The sequence below is a fragment of the Thermothielavioides terrestris genome, chromosome 6, assembly GCF_000226115.1.
Source record: "Thermothielavioides terrestris NRRL 8126 chromosome 6, complete sequence".
NCBI lineage: Eukaryota > Fungi > Ascomycota > Sordariomycetes > Sordariales > Chaetomiaceae > Thermothielavioides > Thermothielavioides terrestris.
Window position 1 is genome coordinate 3,103,834 of NC_016462.1, and position 14,371 is coordinate 3,118,204.

The following is a 14,371-nucleotide window of genomic DNA, read 5'->3' on the forward strand; positions in this document are numbered from 1 at the left end:
CGTGGGCGCCTCCGGTGGTGACGGCGCTCGGCGATGGCGAGGGCAAGGTCGGGGTGGCTGTTTGTTGACGTCGTTAGCGTTGTTTCTCGTCAGGCTTTGTGCGTTTCTTCTACTTTTTTCCAGCTCGTTTTTATGATCGAGTCTGGGAGGGGGGAAAGAGGTGGGGGGAGACTGCAGGAAGGGGTGAAAGGGCTTGGGATGGGGAATAGAGGAAGCGGTGAATGGGCTTGACTTGTTTGAATAGGAGACGAATCGAGTGAGAGTGGGTGTAGAAAGACATGAGTGGAAGAAAACATACACGACGTAGTGGGAGCGCTGGTCGGCGTCGGCGTCGGTCCGGTGATGGTTATTATCGTGACGATGCTCGGCGAGCCGGCTGCGCCTGTGGTTTGGGCTGCTGCGAACCCTGCGAGACACGCGAAGGCCGAGAGGAACTCTGAAAAACGCATTTTCATATTTAGGTGCTGCTATTGCGAGCTGGGTTGGTCTGGACTGGGCTCTGCTTGAGTTGTTGTGGAAGTGAGAGGGATAACTGAGGAAGTAACGTGAAGTTCCTTGGGAAGGTAGGACATTTGCGGGTGGCGAGCGTGTGTTGGCAATAAAAGCTCGGCCCCAGGATCAGTTGGTTGCTTGGGGATAACCATCACCGTCATAACTCACCGTGCGATCGTCCCCGCAGACCTGTTGAAGCCATCTGAGTTCATCGTGGTATAATCACTTGAGTAAGGCCCATGCACCGACCTCTCAATCTGGATACCTCGCCTGCCCGGCATGCATGTTTGGACTCAGCGTGCTTCCGTTCTGGTCGTTCAGGCTTCATCTGAGGCACGGCATTGCACAGATCGATAGGGGAGCCGTGACCTCAGTGACCTCAGCGCGACGTCATCTCTGGTCCGACCGCCCACCCACCGCCCAAGTTAGCCAGGGGCATCCCACCAGACCTGCCAGCGCACTACCACAGAGTTCCAAATATGACAAGGCCCTTTGCAAACCATGATCTCGCAATGAAGTCTATTGCATTGTGCGCTCCGCTTTTCTCTTGTCTTTCTTGTCTCGGCAACATCGACCACGGCCTGTATCCCCGCACGCAAAGGCTTCCAGACAGATAGATAGGTAGATCAGGTAGAAACCTGGAAGACAGAGAAAATGCCTTTGCAGAAAACAGTTCCCCCACAGGAGAGCGGGCCACCAACACAGATATCAACACCGGGCCCAGTTCTAATTTTAGACGTTCTCGAAGAAGAAGCTCGGCTGCCCCGGCAGGGCCGACTCGGCCACGGGGGCCTTGACGTCGACCTCGGCGCCGCCGTCGGTCAGGTCGCGCGCCGTCTTGCTGCCCTCCTCGACGACGAGGATCTGCACGCTCTCGAGGCCGGCGGTGCGCTTCAGGCCTGGGACCATCGCCTGCACGTTTGTTAGATTAGCTATTCATCACAAAACAAAACCAATCGGCTTGGAGGCGAGTAGCTAGGTGAGGGAGAAAAAGAGAAAGAAAGAAAACGGGCATACCAGCAGCGTCTTCTTCTCGTCGAACGCGAGCTTGCGCTCGAGGACGGCCTGGGCGGGCTCGCCGTCGCGCAGCCTCTTCTTGAGCGCCTGGACGAAGGGCATGGCCTTCTTCATCTCGCCCATCTTGGCGATGCGGCCGTTGAGCTCCTTGTCGTCGATCCGCTGGGCGTTGGCGGCCGGGTCCCAGGCCTCGTTGAGCAGCTCGACGTACTTGGCCTGCCAGGCCGGGAAGGCCTCGGTCATGAAGACGGTCAGCTTCTTGGGCTTCTTGGGGTCGAAGTCGCTCTGGCGGCCCTTGGCCATCTTCTTGAGCTGCGCCGCCTCGGCCGAGTTGATGCTGGACGACGTCTGCCGCACGTACTCGCGCGCGGCCGTCAGCGCCGGGTCCGCGGCGGGCACCTCGGGCCAGAGGGCGAAGTGGATGGATTTCTTCTCGCCGAGGATCTCCAGCCAGACGTACTCGGCCCAGTGGGGAGCGATGGGTGTGAGGACGAGAGCCTGGAGCCTGATGTACTTGAAGACGAGGTCCCTGTGGAGCGGAATGCCTGCAGCGTTGCAAGCTTCTCTGTAGGTGTCGCGAGCGTTCAGGAAGTCGTAGTGCGCGGCCTTCAGCGCAAGCTTGTACGAGGTGTCTTCGTAGTGCTTCCTGGCCTCGTGTACAAGCGCGTTCATCTCGTTGTCGAAGAGAGCGTCCTGGAAGTCGTTGAGAGGGCCCGTCCTGAGCTTCTCGTCCTTGACTGTCTCCTCGATCCACTCCTTGTTGGTGTAGAACCTCAGGATGGTGTTGTCGGCCACGTCCTCGACAAAGTTGGAATCCGAGATTCCGTCACCGGCGTCCGCAAGGGCCACGCGGGCGGCATCGGCGCCGTATTTCCTCACAACGTCGTCCAGCGTCATGAAGTTACCGGTCGATTTGCTCATCTTCTCGCCGTTCAGCTGGAGATGCCCGTTGGCGCGGACCGAGCGAGGCCAGTACTCGCGGGGGAAGAGAGCGATGTGGTTGTACAGCCAGAAGGTCAGGTGGTTGGGAATCAGGTCCTTCCCGCTGACCCGGACATCGAGAGGGTAGAAGTACTCAAAGTCCCTCCTCATGCCCTCCAAGGTCTCTCTGGGGATGCCGGACTTGGAGATGAGCTCGTCCGACAGCTGTGTCCGGCAGAAGACGTAGTCCCAGACCTCGTCAATCATCTGCTCGGGCGCAATGTTGCCCTTGCCCCTCTCCCGGCCAAACAGATCCGTGTGCAGCCACGGGACCAGGGTATAGTAGGCCATGTAGATGGTCGAATCGCTCAGGCTTTCCACGAGGAAGGTGGGATCCCAGGGAAGCTTGGAGCCCAGGCCGTACGTCCGCGCGCAGGCCCATTGCCTCAGCCAGTCGAGGACGCCCTTGAAAGCGTGCCGGGTGTCGGGGGAGTAGGTCTCCAGGCCTTTGCCGTCCTTGTTCTCGACGTATTCAAGGGCGATGTGGCGCCAGCTCTCCTCGCCGTAATCCAGGTACCATTGGTCAAGAAGCGCGACAGTGCTGTAACGGCTGGTTAGCTCCATCCAGGTCATAGCAGATGAACATCACGAACGCACCATTCATCGCCGGACCTCGACACGACCTTGTTCTCGGGTTCCGCGTAGGCAAAAGCCTCCCCGCGCTTGATGAGCTGCTCCCTGACCTTGGGCTTCGCAACTTCGACCTTCTCGCCCTTGAAGTCGCCCACCTTCATGACACCCTGGTAGAAACCCTCCTTGTAGGCGAGCTCCTTGGCCTCCTGGAGCTGCTTCGCGTCCTTCGGGGAGGCAATTTTCAGCTTCTTGACGAGGTGAGGAGCCAGCAGGTCGGACGTCGGTGTCTGGATGATGGGGATGATCTCCAGCTCAGCCCACTCCTTCTTGATCCCGTAATACTCGGGCTTCTTGGCGAGCTCTGTCACCATTGCGTAGTCGTCTACTGAAAGTCAGCCGCCCAACGTCCATTTCAGCCTGGTCGATGGAGTGGCTTACCAGGAGAGTCAGAGGGCACAGACGTCACAACACCGGTACCCTTGGTGGCCAGGACGGTCTCCATTGGGAGCACGCGGACCTGGGGATGGAAGCTGAGCGGCGCATGCACAAGGGTTCCGATAAGGTCAGACCCCTGGATATCAACAGCCTTCTCGGGGACACCGTCTTTCTCGAAGATGCCCTGGTAAGCCATATTCCTGGCCGCCCTCTTAGTGATGACAAAGTACTCCTTCTCAGACGCCTTGAAGACGCCGTAGCGGAGGGCGGGACCAACGAAGCAGCACACCTGGCCGTACATGGTCTCGGGTCTAAGGGTCGCAGGGCACAGATAGACGGAGGCATCCTCGGGGATCTTGCCCTTGATCGCCTCGGCGGCCTTGGGGGCCCACTCGAGGACCTTGAGCTTCAGGGCGGTGTATTCCTGCGGGAGGACGCCCTCACCTTCGCTCCGGTCGTGGTCCATGCAAGGCTGGCCGTCCTTGATGGAGTAGATGGTATAGCGCTTGCCGAACTTGATCTTGTCCAGCTCCTTGAGGCGGTTCATCTGCCACCGCACGAAGGCGTCGTAGTAGGGGTTCGCGTCGGTCGTCACGAACTGGCGCCGCCAGTCAATGCGGGCTCCGAAATTTGTCAGGTCCTTCTTGCACTCCGGGGGGAAGTACTTCAGCCAGTATTGCGGGTCGGCAAAGAGATGGATCTCCTCCAGCGGAATGCCGATGGAGTGCAGAATCTGCCACTGGTACTTCGCCTTGACCGTCTTCGCGGCGGCCTTGCCCTTCTGAGCGCTGAACTTGGTCAGGTCCTCCTTTGCCCCCTTCTGCGCCGGCACGGCAGCGGCAAGCTCCTCGGCGTCCTCCTCTTCCTTGTAGCGCTCAAAGTTCTGGCCGAACATCTCGACCTCCTTGACGAGCTTGTCGGCGGAGGCCTTGATGGGCAGGCCGGTGCAGTGGTAGCCGAGCGGGAACAGGCAGCGCTTGCCCTGCATCCGGGAGAAGCCGGTGTAGAACTCGATCTTGCTGAAGCTGAAGGCATGGCCGGCGTGCAGGCGGCCGTTCATGTAGGGGTAGGCAATGGTGCCGAAGAACTTGGGGAACTTCTGGCGCAGCTCGTCGGCGCTGATGGAGCCCAGCGGGTACTCGGCGATGGACGGGGCGTCGACCTCGAACACGCGGTCCTGCTGCCACTTGGCCTGGTACTTCTTCTCGATCTCGACCAGGCTGTCGCGCTTCTCGGTGCCCTTGAGCTCCTTCGTCTTGGACACGGCCAGGTCGGCCATGGCCTTGGGCAGCGCTGTGTCGGCCATGCTGGGCAGGAACGGCGCAGGTAATGAGTTCACGGTAGTTTGGCTGAGTGAGCGAAGCTGGCTCCCGGAGCGCCAGGCACACCTTCAAAAATAAACCGGGCCCGTTTGTCGCGTGGCTCGGTTCTTGAGTCAGTCGGGACCCGGGAAATTTTGAATGACTCCGCTGCCCACCGGGTGCTGCCCGCTAAGGTTTTGGAGGGGCAACGCGGGGTTGTCCGGGCTGTTGCAGGGGGTGGTTGAAGTGGGGTTACTAACGTTACACACTCACGGCTTTACCTGACTGTAATTGTACTGTAATTACAGCCCGCGAAGGTACCTCAGGTAGCGTACAAGGGTGGCGCGGTACGGATATCTTCTTTAACTTCCAGGTTACCCTGGTTGGTCGAATCATCACACTCAGGCCGGGATCACTGCCAAGTCGACTTTTCTCACGACTCCCCCGACTCGACTCACCTCGCGACTCGTCACTCAGCTTGAGCCCGAGCCCACATCCATCATGTTGCCCACCCTCGTGCGGCGGCTTGCCCAGGCTGCAAAGCCGCAGCTCAATGAGGCGGCTGTGAATTACAAATACAAGCTCAAGAAAGTGTGGCCACCCGACATGGGGACCATGAGTCCGCAGCAGCAGTTGCGGTTCGAGAAGAAGTACAAGCGGAGGCTGAAGCTCGCCTCGGCCAGGCCGCGCTGGGATAAATTCGTGAGGCTGGCGCAGCTGTTCACAGTAACATGTTCGACGCCTTTCTTCGTCCCCAATATACTCCGGGTCCTTACTGACCCTTGCTCTCAGTTGCGGTATCATACATGGTGCTCTTCATGGATTGGAAGGACGTGCCGACGCCATTTGACTCGGTAGGGCCGCCCTATTTCCCGTCTTCCTTTGCGAGCTCGCGGCTGATTCTCGATTCAGGTGCGCGAGAGATTTTGGGGCTTCTTCGGTGTCTTCACCGAGGAGTCGAGGAAGCTGAAGGATAAGCCCCAGTCCGGCAGGCAGTGACCGGGGCATTGCGCTGCCTGGAGTGTGCCTGTCCACTCTCACCCTTCCATGTATCATACCTGTCCCACCACCACCTGGAGTTTGGCGTTGGATACCCGGCCACGAGCGCATGGTTGCTTAGCCCATGGACATGAATGTAGAATGCCAGTGGCTCTCCGCTTTTTGCGACCTCGGCCGGCTTGCTGCTTCTCACGCGTTGGCGTTTGTCTGCCCAACCCACGGCCGTCTGTAATTCCACCCAGTGTTCTAACCCACCTTTTACCCGTCAATATCACCTCCCTGATGGCCAGACCATGCCCCCCATGCCCAGCCCCGCGCCGAGCCCCGCGCCCAACCCGCCTCCCGAGCGGCCCTCGTTCACCGGCCGCTTCGCGACGGTGCCCTGCGCCCGCACGCCGGCGACGATGCGGTCCATGTTGGTCTCGACGACGACGCCGCCGACGATCATCTCGCCGAGCGTGGCGTGCAGGGTCTCGAAGTTGAAGATGAGGTCCAGCTCGCACACGTTCTCGAACAGCCGGTCCAGCGCCTCCACGTACACCTGAATCAGGTCAATCAGCGCCAGCGGCGACTCGGTCGCCGTCGAGATGATGATGAAGTACAGCGTCGCGTAGCTGCGGTACGTCACGAGCGACGGCACGTCGTTCTGCTCCTGCGCCGACGAGGACGTGCTGCTCGTTGACGACGCCGCCAGGAGCGGGGGCAGCGGCAGGAAGTTGCAGGACCCGGCCGGGCGGTTGGAGACGAGCGTGAAGATCTCGGAGATGAGGCGTTGTTGGATGGAGGTGTCCTGTTTCGGCGGGTTTGGGGCGTTAGCGGTTTGTGGGAGGATTGGTAGAGAGATGAAAGCGGAGGTCAAGGACCACGGAGGGGAACAGACCAGTTGGGTGTAGAATTTGGTGAGCCGCGGTTGGCCTTGGCCGTTGAAGACCAGGAATGCGTTGATCATGGTTGGGAATTTGGGGAGCTCGGCGGCACTATAACTTCATGGTCTCGTCGCCGTGGAATGGTCGAACTCGCATTCGCTTGGTTAGCGGGTTAGCGGGAGCCATGACGTGCGGCGCTCCATGGCTTGGTGCTTGGCCATGGATGGTGGTCGTCAGTGAACGATTTGGCTCGTGCTTTACGTCTCTGTGATATCTGATTGGCTGATCTTGACCGGGGTCGGTCTTGCCTGCCGGCAATTGCTGCGGTCGAGTGGTTGCTCGATCGTGCGATCCAAGCTCCAGCAGCTGGACCTGCATCAAACTCCCCCGCGTCGGTTCCGATCTCGAACGAGGCAGCAAACAGCCTGGGGATCCAAACCATTCTTTCATTCACCGAGCACTTCTCTGTCAGACGAGTATGACTGGCGTGGCGCCGTTGATTGGACGTTTTCCGATAGCCTTGATTCGGCCGTCAATTTCCCGCTCCAACAGCTCGAGTCCAAATCCAATCATGGCGCGGTCAAGTGTTTCTCGACTGGCGCAGGTCGCCTGCCGCAGCCTGCAAACCGCCAGCATCGCCCGCGCTGCCCTCCCCAGAATTTCTGCGGCGCCAGTCTTCTTGTCTGCTCCGTCAAACGCCCAGGCTCCTGCAGCTCGTCGTTTCATATCCAGCAGCTCCGACCTCAGGGGCATCACGCCCGATGGCAAGCCGCCGAAGGACGTCGAGACTCCCCAGGTCACCAGGACGGCCGCTAGTATTACCGACGCCGAGTACCACGCGCTTGCGGATGCGTACATGGACAAGTTACTCACTCGCCTAGAGGAGCTGCAGGATGAGCGGGAGGACGTCGACGTCGAGTTCTCGGTATGCGCCAGCCACAGTTCCTATCTCCCCTTCCCTTCCCTTTCCTTCCATTGGACTTCATTAACAGGCACCAGTCGGGCGTCCTGACCCTCTCCCTCGGCCCCGACGTCGGCACGTACGTCATCAACAAGCAGCCTCCCAACAAGCAGATATGGCTGTCGTCGCCCAAGTCAGGCCCCAAGCGCTACGACTACGTCATCCTCGGCGAGGGGCAGCACGAGAAGCAGGACACGGCCACGGGCGACTGGGTATACCTCAGGGACGGTACTACCCTGAGCGACCTGCTGACAGAGGAGATTGGCGTCGATCTTAGCCTGTCCGACGCCGAGCTTGGGAGCTAGCACCGCCCAGGGGAGTGTTTCACGCGAGGCACATGACGATGTTTCTTCACCCCAGTGCTGTGTGTTTTACTAAATCGGTGTGTTCAGCGAGCGACAGACATTTTCTGGCCGTGGGGCAGGGCGGAGTGTCATGGCGGAAAGAGTAGGTTATTGGGCCCAAGCCTGTTCTCGTCTCAGGGAGGTTGGCCCCACGAGCGTGTATGATATTGCAGTTTGACTTCAAGGTTTCAGGAATCGGCGCCAGTGCGATGTGTTTGCGCTTCATTCACCATCCCTATCTCAGGCTCGTCATCACAGTATCTCTGGTGGATGGACGGCCTGATAACTATTGACAACACCAACGGGTGGACGGACGGCAGGCTCAGGCACAAACTTGCAAGTGTGGAGTTGGGCAAAGAAAGTCGGGGCCGACCAGCCAAGGGCGTGATCAGAGGTCAACGGGAGGTTCCCGCATGACCGGGCTTTTCTTAACTACGCGACACACCTTCCCGGCGTGACAAACGCGACACCACGTTCAAGCCGGCCTCAGTGCTCCTACCTGTGGAGTCGTGACCTCCTCTCGCACGTTGGCTGGAGCGGCTTGCCAGTCCTCATCCGTTTCACCATGAGCGCCATCGTCTGGGACTGACTTGGACACGAACGTTGCTGCCAACGCTGACGATAAACTTTGGCGCAATGGCCGCCCTTACTTAGCTAGATCTAGGCCTCAATCGACTTCGGGGGGATAACACATGCAAGGAGACTGCCGACAGAAAAAACACGACATCAGCGCGAACACGTCCTCGTCCACCTCCGGGCTGTAGTCCCAGGGTTCGAAATTGTCGCGCAATGTCGCGTTGCCCAACCTCCTCGCCGTCTCCGCCGGCGTGGGGCCCACGTGAGAAGAGGGCGTGACCGGCCGGGAGAAGGGGGCGTAGACAGAAGTATCCGAGAACACCATGGAGCCGGGCTCCGTGGCGGACGTGATGGTTGTGGGCAACAAGCCGGTGGGGACTGCCTGGCCGGTCGGTTGCCCGAAAGGGGAGAAGGGGATGCTGCTGGCGAGAGGATCCAGATGGCCGTCTTCCAGGCCCGAGGTTTGGGTTGTGGCGTCGTATTGAGTGAAGTAATGCGGCTTCGTCGGGTCCTCCGGCGCGGTCTCAAAGCCAACATCATCTCGGGCGTTTTGCGCCGGCGGCTGCTGCTCGAGAAAGTGGAAGTCCACCTCCCGCTCGGGTCGCCTCTCGGACGGGGAAGACCTCGCTTGCCGCTTTCCCAGAGACTGATTGCTTGGGGATGGCTGTGAGGCTGCGGTATTGGCTGAGGGTTTGCGGCCCCTTCGACTGGGAACCCACGCCGAGGGTGGCAGCGCGACTGAGCGGGTGCGTGTTAGCCTCTTGGAGAGTCGAAGCCGACGACTGCCAGATGGGAATGCCGCTGCATCTTGACATACCGGGATCAGGTACCTTCTTTCCAGGATTGAAGAGCTCGAAGAGAACTTTCCAGTGATTGACAATAACACTGCACTCCTTCTCTTTATTCTTGCATCGGCCCTTCTTCAGCGTCTCTTTCCAGGTTCTCCATTTCATTTGCAACTCCTTCGACATATAAGTGAGGCTCGTCTCCTCTCCCCCTTTTCCCTTCTCCTGGGGTCGGCAGTCGTGCGAGGCCTTGTCTTTGGCAATGGACTTGTGAGTCGATCCCCGAAAGGTTTTGCCGCAATTTTCGCACCGCGTGTCCCACGAGTGATAGCGCCAGAGGTGTTCGCTGAGCGCATTGGCATGGTGTCAGTCAAGTTCCACTGTGAGATTGATGTTTGGTCTGAACACTTACTTGACATTGGAGAGCCCTCGGTACCAGGTATCCGGGCAATGCTTGAGGACGTTGGCATAGCGCTCCGGCTCACCAGCACGGATAGGACAACGAAGCCAGACCCCGGTCTCCACTGTGTCACAATCCGCCAAGCCGCCATTTTCTTGCTGTTCTTGAGGGGCTTGCCGGCTGCGATTGCCCCATCTTTTCGGAGTTGACGCTTTCCTTTGACATTCCGGAGGTTGAGCCGAAGTGTGAGGGGGGAGCGAGATTAAGCCGCCGGGAATTTGACTGAGGGATCGGTCGTCCGCGGCCACCTGGGCAGCCGAGGTCTCCGAGAGCATGCTCCGCTCCGTAGCTTGTCTGATGGATCAAGTAATTGCGGTTGCAGCCACTTTCTTGGTTCAGCCTCGAGACGATATCCTGGATCCTTCCCTCCGAACGCTGCTTATGGTACTCGTAGTATCCCGCCACAAGCTTCCGAGTCGCGTCTCGACGCAGTTCCGAAGAAGGGAGGACGTGTTTGCTGCTGTTGTCTCGCAGCGTCGCCCTAGTGCCCAAGTGCTGTTCCGCTCTCTTCACAAAGTCGAAGACCGAGGCGTCGTTCTCAGGGTTGTCGAGCCAAACGGGCACTATCTGGGTAGTCTCCCTGCCTGAATCTGCTTCACACTGAGAACATTAGCAAAGCCGGCTGTATCAAGACCCTCCGGGGAAGGCGCCTCAAACCTCGTCAGACGTCTTCGTAGTAGCAGACCACATGGAGCCAACCAACAAAGGACGACCGTTGGCACAGCGCCGGTGTTCAGCTTGCTGTAAGCGGGAGCACTGATGTGCTCGGTCGAGCTTCTCAAATGTTGAAGAAGGCATGTCCGCAGCAAAGACATCCTTCGATCCTAATTCTCGTCGTTTGGGTCAGATGCTGCGATGAAATGCTGTGGGCAAAAGTGTCGCTGCGACAAAAGTTGGAGTGAGCCGACCTGCGTCTCTCAGTGCCGCCGACATGCGACCGCCACACAGCCACATCAGGGCCCTTTCCCTTCCTGACTTGGTGTGGACAGCCCAGAACTCCCGGGCGTAGATCTGATGAGATGGAACTAAAGCGAAGCAAACATCAATACCATCCACCGTCTCTCTGGCAAAGGGCTGTCATTGTTGCCAAGATCATGTAGTCACCTGGTCCTCTTCCCCTGTCCGCAAGTATTAGTACTCTGCTATTTGCAGTCACAGTGTTCAAGTACCCAAGGTGTCACCACATTGACACCCAATGCCGAGACAGGCTCAGACCTTGCTGCCAGATTGGTGTTCATGCAGGGAACACAGTGTGGCGTCGTTTCCTTTCGAGCCAGGTACTCGGCCTCTCTCCCTCTCTCCAGGCGACTGTCGTGCGGACCATCGATCTGGTGGGTGGCAGTTGGTTGGCCAGGCATGGATGATGGCCAGGGGTTGGGTGAAAGGGGAACGGGGATATCTCGAGCTTACTCCCGACGACTGACTGCGATACTCGATCCACGCAAGCGGATGGACATCCATCACCACCATCGGGTAGATTATGCGCACGCAGCATAGGAAACGAGGTAAAGCCCTTGGAGGTGCTGCCACGATGCTTCTTCACTTTTAAGCCTGTGGAAAAAAAAAAAAAAAAAAAAAAAAAAAAAAAAAAAAAAAAAAAAAAAAAAGAGGAAACGCCCATCTTCAGTCCTTCAGTTGACTAGGCGATTACCCTCACCTTTAAAGCAAAAAAAAAGAAAAAAAAAACACGTGATTGGGCAAGAAAATGAGCATATACGAGCTATCAGGCTATCAGGATGGCTGAACAGGCTGCGCTGCTGAAAAAGCAAAGCTCCTGTGGCTGTACTACGAGCTTGGGCGTCTGGCTCCTATCCCAGCACTCTCCGGCTTTTTTTCAATGCCGGCAGGCTTGTTCGTGAGTATGGCTATGTAGCCGTCTGAAGGATGGGGACAAGGATGAGAACCGAACTCCTCCTGGATGTCATTGGCTTAAACCACTATTGGGTTGACCTTCTACACCTGATGAGGATCGCTGGTCCACCCGAAGAGTGTGATTTGGTCGGACGAGGGAACATCCTAGCAGAGGTCGCCAAAGCTCTGATTACAGCGCCGACAATCAACAACTTTACAGCACTTGATCCGGACCGTTCTGGCCACCCCAAATTTGCGTACACAGATTGAGATGGAAGCTGTAAAACTCAGACCAGTTTCCGACGCCTGGAGCATAGCCAACCTGGAAGTAAATGCCGGCACTGCAGCGCGCTTACATTGGACCCGGTGATGATGCGGTATATGGCTCTTACCGACGCCTTTACTTCGGTAGGCAAGTAGCAACGCAACATCTTCTGGCAACATCCACCGTGAACTCTAGCTGAACTAGTCAGTTCGATACCAGCCTGACAGCTAAAAAAGTTCGTAACATGTCCGAATAACGTTGCCCGATTTTCCACACGGGAAGAAACCTCTGACGAGAAAGGGCCTTGTCTTCTCTAATCGCTACCACATGTTACTCTGGATGTCCTCCTCTCAGTTCTATAACTGGCTGCTGATTCCAACTAGTAGAGTAACACTAGAGACTGCTGCGAGGTGCTTGAGCCATTACAGCCCGGAGTCCTATTATTCCGTGTGACAGCGTGCATCCAATTCATGCGTGATCCGACTTGACCTTATCAGATTGCTATGCTCACACCACGTCCGAAATGGCCCGCTGGACACCCGGCTGGCCAAAGTCCGGGATGACCAGGGGCTTCCGCTTTTCCATAGAAGTCTTGAAGATGGGGAGGTCCCTCATGAAGCTGAACGTGAAGCCGAAGCCTTCCTCGACGAGGTAGATGGTAGCGCGCCACCAGGCCAGGATGGCGCTGACGATCCGGAAGTGTGCCGCTACGTACACGCCCATGTTGACGCCGCCACCAAGCGTAAAGAGGCAGCAGGCGATGGTTGGGCCGGTGCGATCGGCTGCAGGAAGATGGTTGCCCCCGGGTCGACGTGCGTCGGTCGGTCCAGTTCCGCGCTGTCTTCCACTTCTAGTGGCATGGCGTTGTTTCTGGGGGGTTGAATTTGGGTGTGGCTTTGTTGGGCACTGGTGGAGGGGCGTGAGTGAGGTAGGTGACGCTCGGCGGTGACGGCAGAATCCTGACGTTGCCTGGCATCCATCAACTTCTCAATATAGAACCGGAATATGTTTCAGGCTCTCCAGCTGCCGCCAAGTTTGTCCACCCAGACGGTTTACCACTACCCCCGGGTCTCCCGATGGCACTAGCATCAAATACGCCATGGCAACAATCGATCATGAAGGCTGGATTGTATCGGCTGTGCTTAAGTGGGTGACAGGTCCAATACGAATTCCCTACAGACTCGTGGGCTACATGCTCCGACCGGCCGTCTGATCCGGTGAGGTACGGCGGCTCGAATTTGCTTCGCGCTTTACTGTGGCACGCCGAGAACCGTGGCGCAATTAGGGTGGAGGTTTATCTTTCATCAGAGTAACTGTTTTACTCTCAGAAGTTGGTCTTCACCGTGCGGCCAACAACGCGTTATCGTCTGGGTTGCGGAGAGCAGTTGTCCTCGACGCGGCTCTCATGGGTTTGCTGTGCTCCCATGGCAATGGTAGCCCAATCATATCCCCAACCTGCTGGGCGGGTTCAAAGAGCTAATCAATTTAATTCACTCACTTGGACACGAACGGAGCCGGAGGACCGCGGAAAAGATTCGAGCCCCCACGAGGAACAGAGTGGGACCGCAGAGCCGTCTCCCGCGGCGGCTGCGGCCGGAGCATAAAGCAACTCGGATGAAATGAATGGGGAAAGGAATGGAAAGGGGCCCATCCCTACGGAGACCACCGATGTCGAAACCGACGCTGGTGGGGATCGAGCCCATGGCGTGAGTGATGAACTGGAAATCGACGAGAAAACGCTCGCCAGGACAGAGAGCTTCGAGAAGGTCATTTCTGAGCTGAAAGTCATACTCGGCGACACCGCTGGACTCATCCGGCTGCCAGGAATCAAAAAACAGAAGAACAAGGAGGCGATGATGTGGTGGGCTACAACCGGGACGGTTGTGTCTCTCATCGGCGTGGTAGTCGTTGTTTTGCTTCCCGGAGGAATCGTGGTTCAGAGCTAAGCTGTTAGGTCCACCACCCTTTTGTCTGTGGTATGCGGGACCAAGACTTACGCTCGATATCGTGATATGGGAAAATCAGCAGACAGCACGTGCTCGTAATATTTTCGGAGCCGTGGATGTGAACTAACCTCGACTCTGCTTCGCTGCAGTGCTGAAGGTGACTCTTCAGGTCACCCAGACGTTCTACGCTACCTGGATCTTCTTGAACGTGGTGTATTGGCGTTTGGCTGGCATACCCAGATTGCGCGAAGCACTCATTGCTTTTGTGGAGAAGATGGCTGCCAAATTCAACATACACGACCTGCTCGAGAACTGGGCTGACCCGGCTTACATATACCAAGTTGTTTCCAGCAACCGGAATTTCGTTCAGGACACCGTGGCAAAGCTCCGAGAGAAAGTGAACCGTCGCGTGGATCTACCGGACAGGTGGACCTGAATTGGCGGGACATGAATGCTCTGACTCTTCTTCTTTTTCTCCTGTGAGGTGCTGATGATAGTTTGATGATGCTCATAATGACT

At 57.6% G+C, this 14,371-nt stretch overlaps 7 protein-coding genes across 7 annotated transcripts; 3 read left to right on the forward strand and 4 right to left on the reverse strand.

The window, feature by feature from the left end:
- Window positions 1–800: 800 nt before the first annotated feature.
- THITE_2124736 (uncharacterized protein) lies at window positions 801–4,987 on the reverse strand. The gene is made up of 4 exons (XM_003658151.1): window positions 3,502–4,987; window positions 3,088–3,445; window positions 1,510–3,031; window positions 801–1,404 (listed from the first exon to the last, which is right to left on the reverse strand). The coding sequence occupies exons 1-4, from the start codon at window positions 4,802–4,804 to the stop codon at window positions 1,225–1,227; spliced, it is 3,363 nt and encodes a 1,120-aa protein (XP_003658199.1). The 5' UTR covers window positions 4,805–4,987; the 3' UTR covers window positions 801–1,224.
- Window positions 4,988–5,300: 313 nt separating this feature from the next.
- Window positions 5,301–5,528, forward strand: THITE_18100 (uncharacterized protein; the record flags this gene model as incomplete). Its single annotated transcript, XM_003658152.1, has 1 exon — window positions 5,301–5,528. A coding segment is annotated over one exon (228 nt), but the record flags the coding sequence as incomplete, so codon positions are not given.
- Window positions 5,529–5,542: 14 nt separating this feature from the next.
- Window positions 5,543–6,793, reverse strand: THITE_2171724 (uncharacterized protein). Its single transcript, XM_003658153.1, has 2 exons — window positions 6,679–6,793; window positions 5,543–6,588 (listed from the first exon to the last, which is right to left on the reverse strand). Exons 1-2 carry the CDS (start codon window positions 6,745–6,747, stop codon window positions 6,070–6,072), a joined length of 588 nt encoding a protein of 195 aa, XP_003658201.1. The 5' UTR covers window positions 6,748–6,793; the 3' UTR covers window positions 5,543–6,069.
- A 226-nt stretch (window positions 6,794–7,019) lies between these two features.
- On the forward strand, window positions 7,020–8,200 carry THITE_109555 (uncharacterized protein). The gene is made up of 2 exons (XM_003658154.1): window positions 7,020–7,589; window positions 7,664–8,200. The coding sequence occupies exons 1-2, from the start codon at window positions 7,236–7,238 to the stop codon at window positions 7,928–7,930; spliced, it is 621 nt and encodes a 206-aa protein (XP_003658202.1). The 5' UTR covers window positions 7,020–7,235; the 3' UTR covers window positions 7,931–8,200.
- A 215-nt stretch (window positions 8,201–8,415) lies between these two features.
- THITE_2124745 (uncharacterized protein) lies at window positions 8,416–10,111 on the reverse strand. The gene is made up of 3 exons (XM_003658155.1): window positions 9,743–10,111; window positions 9,363–9,676; window positions 8,416–9,283 (listed from the first exon to the last, which is right to left on the reverse strand). Exons 1-3 carry the CDS (start codon window positions 10,063–10,065, stop codon window positions 8,637–8,639), a joined length of 1,284 nt encoding a protein of 427 aa, XP_003658203.1. The 5' UTR covers window positions 10,066–10,111; the 3' UTR covers window positions 8,416–8,636.
- Window positions 10,112–11,855: 1,744 nt separating this feature from the next.
- On the reverse strand, window positions 11,856–12,629 carry THITE_117101 (uncharacterized protein; the record flags this gene model as incomplete). Its single annotated transcript, XM_003658156.1, has 4 exons — window positions 11,856–11,963; window positions 11,998–12,044; window positions 12,333–12,343; window positions 12,418–12,629. 4 exons carry the CDS (start codon window positions 12,627–12,629, stop codon window positions 11,856–11,858), a joined length of 378 nt encoding a protein of 125 aa, XP_003658204.1.
- Window positions 12,630–13,525: 896 nt separating this feature from the next.
- Window positions 13,526–14,288, forward strand: THITE_2093364 (uncharacterized protein; the record flags this gene model as incomplete). The annotated part of the gene is made up of 2 exons (XM_003658157.1): window positions 13,526–13,807; window positions 14,022–14,288. 2 exons carry the CDS (start codon window positions 13,526–13,528, stop codon window positions 14,286–14,288), a joined length of 549 nt encoding a protein of 182 aa, XP_003658205.1.
- Between the last annotated feature and the right edge of the window lie 83 nt (window positions 14,289–14,371).

Coding starts and splice junctions, on each gene's coding strand:
- THITE_2124736 (XM_003658151.1), bottom strand. CDS start 4,804: ATGGCCGACACAGCGCTGCCCAAGGCCATGGCCGACCTGGCCGTGTCC. Junction 3,446..3,501: donor TGTGCCCTCTGACTCTCCTG/GTAAGCCACTCC, acceptor GACTTTCAGTAG/ACGACTACGCAATGGTGACA. Junction 1,405..1,509: donor ACGAGAAGAAGACGCTGCTG/GTATGCCCGTTT, acceptor ACAAACGTGCAG/GCGATGGTCCCAGGCCTGAA.
- THITE_2171724 (XM_003658153.1), bottom strand. CDS start 6,747: ATGATCAACGCATTCCTGGTCTTCAACGGCCAAGGCCAACCGCGGCTC. Junction 6,589..6,678: donor CCAAATTCTACACCCAACTG/GTCTGTTCCCCT, acceptor CCGCCGAAACAG/GACACCTCCATCCAACAACG.
- THITE_109555 (XM_003658154.1), top strand. CDS start 7,236: ATGGCGCGGTCAAGTGTTTCTCGACTGGCGCAGGTCGCCTGCCGCAGC. Junction 7,590..7,663: donor ACGTCGACGTCGAGTTCTCG/GTATGCGCCAGC, acceptor AACAGGCACCAG/TCGGGCGTCCTGACCCTCTC.
- THITE_2124745 (XM_003658155.1), bottom strand. CDS start 10,065: ATGCTCTCGGAGACCTCGGCTGCCCAGGTGGCCGCGGACGACCGATCC. Junction 9,677..9,742: donor CGAGGGCTCTCCAATGTCAA/GTAAGTGTTCAG, acceptor CAATGCGCTCAG/CGAACACCTCTGGCGCTATC. Junction 9,284..9,362: donor AAAGAAGGTACCTGATCCCG/GTATGTCAAGAT, acceptor GCACCCGCTCAG/TCGCGCTGCCACCCTCGGCG.